The 7,327-nt window shown below is 38.0% G+C and overlaps 1 protein-coding gene across 2 annotated transcripts; it reads left to right on the top strand.

Annotated features, from left to right (window-relative positions):
* Positions 1 to 4,356: 4,356 nt before the first annotated feature.
* Positions 4,357 to 7,022, top strand: LOC111876517 (S-type anion channel SLAH2). Of its 2 annotated transcripts, none has more exons than XM_023873066.3 (5): positions 4,357 to 4,514; positions 4,754 to 4,872; positions 4,961 to 5,431; positions 5,522 to 6,292; positions 6,383 to 7,022. In XM_023873066.3, the coding sequence occupies exons 2-5, from the start codon at positions 4,768 to 4,770 to the stop codon at positions 6,806 to 6,808; spliced, it is 1,773 nt and encodes a 590-aa protein (XP_023728834.1). In that variant the 5' UTR covers positions 4,357 to 4,514; positions 4,754 to 4,767; the 3' UTR covers positions 6,809 to 7,022. The 2 variants fall into 2 exon arrangements, with proteins under 2 accessions (XP_023728834.1, XP_023728826.1); XM_023873058.3 differs by having other exon boundaries at positions 4,358 to 4,514; positions 4,751 to 4,872.
* Positions 7,023 to 7,327: the final 305 nt, after the last annotated feature.

Here is a 7,327-nt window from a genome sequence, read left to right as displayed (position 1 = left end):
TGTATTGGAGTTTACGGCCAAGGGACAACACCTAAGGGAGTTTACGGCCGTAAGCTCTCATCCTTAGAGTTTTGTGAAGTTTAAAGCCCCTAATACCTTGCTAGCAATTTCTAATGAAGTGTGATGCTATTTTGGGGGATTAAAACTATCATTTGGATGTGTTTTGGGGAGTTTACGGCCTAGACACTTACTTGGGCCGTAAACTCCTTTTTATCCCTCCATTTCTTGTGTTTAAGCCCTTGTTTCAATCCTAGTATTTTATGGTAAATGTCTAAGGCCATTTAGGGAACAAAAACCACACTTTGGGTATGATTTGGGGTGTTTACGGCCTTGGTATAAACCTGGGCCGTAAACTCCTTTTTATCCTTCATTTTGATGTGTTTAATTGATCCAAACCCCTAATACTAAGTCCCTAATTTGTGTATGAAGCCTAAGGGTGTTTTTAGGAGTGTGTTTGGGGCTTTTGACATGGTTTAGAGGTGTTTACGGCCTAAGCAAGTGTTTGGGCCATAAACTCTCTTTTATGCCCCAAAATGATTGTTTTAAATGTGCAAACACTCCTAGGCTAATTCCTCTATTTATTCCCAAGCCATTAGGGACAAGTTTGGGTCATTTTGGCCTTAAATAGGGTGTTTACGGCCTAAGGAGGATCTTAGGCCGTGAACTCCTTTTCCATTTCTTCTAAGTCCGATTTTTGGGCTATAAACATGAATCAATATATTTAGAATAAGTTAGGGTAAGCGGACTTACAATTTGGAAGCGTTTGGTTGCGGATTCGGGGCGAAAACGAGTCTAGAGAGAGAGAGTATAGAGAGAGAGTGTTTAGGGAGTGTAAAAAGTCTCAAATGGACTCCACTCACCTTTATATAGGGTTCCGAGTCGGGGCTCAGTGGAATTTTACCCGATACTACCGTTAAACGGGGCTTTTGGTCACACCCGATTTAGGGGTCGTAATAATAAAACTTAACACTTTCCAAATAAATGGAAATGTGTGATGTGTTTTTATTTCCTTTTTATCACGACTTAACGGCATGTTAATGTAAGCCAATGGAATGTTTATTAAATTGACGCCCTCTAATTAACAGAACTTTTATACAGTGGAATATTCCGTTAACGGTAACGGGGAAATGTAACGGGACAATTTGGGTTGTCACATGTTAACTGCCAAGTTCTGCAGGCACATGTCCTACTACCAATATCCACAACATATGCATCATACCCAAGTCTGACTTCATACTGTTGATAACCAAATGGTATTACTTTCCAAAACCTGTCCATATGCACATGTTAAAAAACAAACATATATAAGGACAAACATGTTAAAAGAGAAACATATATAAGGACAAACATTTTTAAGCACTTACCTTTGAAGATCCTTAAGCTTGGACAACTTCAGCCTAATGGTAGGACATATGGTTAAATCCCAAGATTGCCCCTTAATCTTTTGTCTATCAAGCCTCTCCATCACATAAATTCGAATTTCTTCTGACATGGTGATTAGTGGTCTCTTCGTGGCAACTTCAATCACAAAGTTGAAACTCTCACATATACCATTTTCATATGCATCACAAGCCCTATCAGTCTGAAAAATGCTTTACTCCAAGTTTTAGGGTCCCTTTCCATCAAATGGTCATAAGCTAGTGGCTCTAATTTCTTGATTTCATTCATGTGTTGTTCAAATTTTGCAGGGGTAGTAGCTGCAGCAGCATACCAGAAAAGCTTTCTAAACATTTGGCCCTTAAACCTTTTCATGAAGTTAGCACATATGTGCCTAGCACATTGCCTATGCTCTGCTGCTGGGACCCTTTCCTTCATAGTCTCAAGTAATCCCTGTTAGCAATAGACACAAAACTTAAACAACAAAAACATAACATAAGCTAAAATAAAGATGGAAATAATAGAAATTGATTACTTTGTGTTGGTCTGATATCAAGGTTAGTCCATGCCCAACTCCCATTCCAAGGTCCTCAATTAGAAGGTCAATAAACCACTTCCATGTTTCTTTACTTTCCACTGATACAACAGCCCAAGCAATGGGATATATATGGTTATTTGCATCTCTACCTATAGCAGAGAGAAACTGACCTCTGCATATGCCCTTTAGGAAGCAATCATCTAGTCCAATTACCCTCCTATAACCTTCAATCCATCCATCCTTCAATCCCTTGAAACATACATAAAACTTTGAGAAATATGTGGTTCCATCAGGCATGACATCTACATCCATCTTCACTGTTGATCCAGGGTTAGTCCTTCTTATCTCTTCTCCATAGCTCCATGTTTTTGCATAATGCTCTTTCAAAGTACCCTCTATCTCCTGAAATGCATACTTCCTTGCATTTCTGTATTGACCAACACTTGCAATCAAATTAAATTTCTTGCTGACTTTAGCTTTCAACTTCCTTATACTCATCTTTGGTTTCTGAAGTATATGATTCATGAAATGCTTTGCTATCCATTTATAGGTAACAATGGACCCAAATTTGAACACTCTTGCACAACTATGCATATCATTTAGAGATTTAATCTGGAATGATTTTTCACTGCTCATCCAGGTTGCCCACAACCTAAAGGGACAACCTTTACCCTGTTTATTTGTCTTGCCTTTACAACATTTTACCAATAACCTTTCATGATCACTTTTCTCATACCATAAATCATATCCATTTTGACTGCATAGTTGGTGATACACAACTTCAATTCCAATGGATTAGAAAACTTCATACCCAAAACTAGCACCATTTGCTCCCATTCTTGATTCTCATTATGGACAGGGAACACAACATCCTTAAGCTTCCCATTGTTTGCTTCCTCTTCATCATCATCACTAATATGCCCTGAAAGTTTGTCCAAGAATGGGTCTCCAACAGTTTTATCAAAAGTATGTTCCTCTTCATCATCCCATTCATGTTCATATTCCATTGTCATTGAAACTTCAGAATCCTTGTCATCCTCTTCATCCATATAATCTGACTCATACCCTTTACCATCTGCTAAGAACTCGTTATCAGCCCAATCAAGAATTGGTTTATTTCGGTGGTCAATGTACACATCTAACTCACTCTCAAGACTATCACTCTCCAGACTATAAACAGTTTCCACAAACTCCCAATAATCAGCATCACTGTCGATTCTTCTAATACCCTCACACAAACTTTCCTTTCTCATACAGTAGTAGACATTATCACAGGCTCCATTGGTTAATTTCGTAGGCCACTAAAGAAACTCTTTATACGTAAATCCCCCAAAATCCACATCATGTACATTTGTTTTTACAGGGTCTAAGTACACCAATGAGTTTGGCAAAAAGAATCCATTGTAATGAAAATCTATAGATACATACATACCTGTAGATGAGGATGCCATGCTAGCAGTCGAATTCAATTCCAACTTCAATTCCAAGTCATAATCGTCGATTTGATGTATCGATTAATTTCTCAAAGAAGAAGGTAATCGAGGTGTGTTAGCTGACAATGACGAACCCTAATTAAATGAGAAAGGGATGTAATGGCCACGTAAGATTCCACGTAATGTTTTCAACCCAACTAAATCAATGTTACCGGCTAAAACAGGTAATAGCCGGTAATGTTGGTTATTTTTGAACGGATGAAAAAAGTTAATTGGGTAAATAAGTACAAAAAAAACAATATTGCCCATATGTTAACATTTGAAATTATAATTACCTTAATAAGTCAAATTCCCAAAAAATAATTGTACTACATAAAGGGAAAATGATATGAGTGCATCATTTGTAATGTATAACCCTATGATGTAATGTTTTTGTTCCAGTGTAGCTAACACCTAGCTAGCTTTAATAGCCATTCAAACAAACATTATGTTTTATGTTGCAAAATGAAAACGCTCTTATGTAAGATCAAGATTTTGATAACATTGGTTTCAATGGGTAGCAAACTTCAAATCTAGAGTATATTGATTGGCATCGCAATAGCCAATATGATTGGATTTAATTCCTTCTAAGTCAACTAAACATTTTACCTCATTCAACCATAAATTATGGAGGTTATTTGTTTTCTACAAATTTGTTTATCTATTTTTATTTTTTATTCCAAATTTACGGTTGTTTTTGAAATAAATGACACTACTGCTGGTGGAGGAAAAAGAAACAACATCCAAGATGGCCTAAAGATATCATTTCGAGTGTTTGGGGAAAATAGTTACTTGGAATGGTCCCACTTCTCACTTTGTTTATTCATTGTTCCAAATTATATTAAAAATATATATATATATATATATATATATATATATATATATATATATATATATATATATATATATATATATATATTGCATTTTGGAAGTTTATGAGAAAGAAGGGAGTGAGCGTAGTATATATAAAGCTTCACATACAACCACATGAGATGTGTGCTTCTTCTTCTTCTTTCCTTCTCCCAATTTCTTTGACCTTCTTGTCTCTTTGACCTGCAACCATATTAGACAATTTGATTTTGATTTTGAAATCAACCCCATCTAATTGTTCTTGGTGAAAGCTAAAGGTACAACTCTTATACACATTTTGTCACAAATGTACAATCCTAATTAAGTTTCAAATCTAGCTCCATAGATTGCATCAGAACACTGATCTGTCAAAGTTATCGTGTTTTATGAGTAAAGAAACAGGAACATGAAATCGGAGTCCTGTACCGCTTAATAAAATAAGAAATCTTTAATTTAACTTTTAGTTTCGAGTTGATTCTTGATGAATCATGACGAATGAAGTTTTGTTTTGTAGCAGGAGATTTTTCTGCCATGGAAGTCGCTCAAGATATTGGAATGAAGAAAGAGGAAGCAATCCCATCGCTAATCAGATCCATTGATGCTAACGAAATTGCTGGATTTGATTTTGCACTTATGGTATGTTTGTTTTTTATTTGAATCGTTTGAGAGATGTGTTCATTAATGTTCTTGAAAATTTACTGAATTTGTTGTTTGATTTTGTTAGGATTCTGGGGGAAATAATAACGAAGGGGAATGCTCGAATCTTCACTTGAACCACCATATAACACCGTCGATTTCAATCAGCATGCCACCATCTCCGATGAAAACCCACCTGCAAACCCCCAAAAGAGTTGCATTCAGTCCCGACGTTGAACTCGACAGAAAGAGTCAGCTACCAACCACTAATCACGCCACCAGATTCCATTCTCAACCCATACCCACCGGCGTCGGTTTTGAAGCAGCTGTAGCCGCCGGAAAATCCCCCAACCTGCCTGTGAGAAACCCCAGAATCGAAAAACTAAAAGACGAAAGATACAACTCGTTCAAAACTTGGTCAGGTAAACTCGAGAGAAATCTCTCCACTTTACGAGGAAAACCACCGACTGATCAGCCGCCGGTGAACACCCCCCGCGAAAATTTGCCCGTTGATCGGTATTTCGATGCATTGGAAGGACCAGAGTTGGATACTCTCAGGGTACGTAATATGTTTGATTCTCCCCTCCTCCGGTTGAAAGTTTATCAAATTATTTCAGTTTTTAACAGTTTGTGCTGTCTTCTTTAACAGCCATCGGAGGAAATAATTCTTCCCGACGACAAACAATGGCCGTTTCTTCTCCGGTATCCGATCTCATCATTCGGTATATGCCTCGGTGTCAGCAGTCAAGCGATCATGTGGAAGAATTTGGCGTCAACGCCTTCCACACATTTCCTTCATATAAGCCCGCATGTGAACTTAATTCTATGGTGCATATCAGTCGTTCTTTTCGTGGTTGTGGCTTCGACTTACCTTCTGAAAATGGTTCTTTACTTCGAAGCTGTTCGTCGGGAATACTACCATCCCATTCGAGTCAATTTCTTCTTCGCTCCATGGATCGCATTACTGTTTTTGGCCTCCGGAGTTCCACCTTCGGTGACCACAAATCTACCACATTTTCTATGGTATATTCTTATGACACCCATTTTCATCCTGGAGCTCAAGATTTATGGGCAATGGATGTCCGGAGGGCAGCGGAGGCTATCCAAGGTGGCGAATCCGTCTAATCATTTATCGGTGGTCGGAAACTTCGTCGGGGCGTTGTTGGGTGCGTCGATGGGTTTAAAAGAAGGTCCGATCTTCTTCTTCGCCGTCGGATTGGCTCACTACACGGTGTTGTTTGTGACTCTGTATCAGAGACTTCCGACCAATGAAACTTTACCAAAAGAGCTTCATCCTGTTTTCTTTCTGTTTGTTGCTGCTCCAAGTGTTGCTTCAATGGCGTGGGCGAAAATCAATGGATCCTTCGATTATGGGTCTCGTCTCGCTTACTTCATCGCCATGTTTCTTTATTTCTCACTGGTTCGTTAAAGATTTGAAATTAAATCTGCAAGTTGATTAATTTGATGTTTGAGTGAAAATTAAACAACTTTTTTTTTATATAATTTACAGGCAGTTCGAGTGAACTTTTTCAGAGGATTCAAGTTCTCGTTGGCATGGTGGGCATATACTTTTCCGATGACCGGAGCTGCAATTGCAACGATTACATACACAAACGAAGTCTCAAACATAGTCACTAAATCTTTATCGACTACTCTCACAGTAATTGCAACCCTAACAGTCTTCGGCCTACTGATAACCACAATTCTGCATGCTTTTGTGATGAGAGATCTCTTCCCGAATGACATCGCCATTGCCATCAGTGATCGGAAGCCAAAAACTGTTCGGAAATGGTTCCACCGGAGGACCGGCAGCACTGAGAAAGATATTGAACATTACCTTAAATTTGTGACTTCCGATGTCGAGGGTTCTGTGGAACCCACATCCACAGAGGAAAACTGCACCAAAGACGTTGAAAGCCAAGTTCCATTGCCATGAAATAGATGGAGGATTCGCTGATAAGACAATGGAGGAACTTGGGCTTCCAAGTTTCGATGATGTTGGATGTCAAGAGTGAAAGAGTTGTGTGCGAAAGGAATAGTAGATTACGAATGTTGATGAGTTGTAAATTTGGTGTAATAATGTTACGATATTATTATTAGTTGTATGTTTCCATTCTATTCAATGATTGAGCATCACTTAATTCATTGTACCTACTTGATCGCTTTGGTTTTTGGTTGATCCTATCATATATTTTTAGGTGAATTTTGTTCTTGAATTATTTGTTTTTATCATCTCAAAATGTTATTAGTATTGAGGATTGGTCTCATAGGTTTTGGTACTACTCACGCTACTCGTGTTTTTGAAAGAACGTTAAGAAAGAAATTAAGTCCCTAACTTTGCATCATTGTTGATATGAACTCAAATTACCACGTTGTGTTTCGTTATCCATCCACAATTATAAAGCGTATCCCAACCTCTCAATGTTTTTTAAAATAATGGTGGACCCTGCCGTGG

This window comes from Lactuca sativa, chromosome 8 (genome assembly GCF_002870075.4).
Source record: "Lactuca sativa cultivar Salinas chromosome 8, Lsat_Salinas_v11, whole genome shotgun sequence".
Classification (NCBI taxonomy): domain Eukaryota; kingdom Viridiplantae; phylum Streptophyta; class Magnoliopsida; order Asterales; family Asteraceae; genus Lactuca; species Lactuca sativa.
The sequence above is the reverse complement of the archived record's forward strand: the minus strand, read 5'-3'. Positions and strand labels throughout refer to the sequence as shown.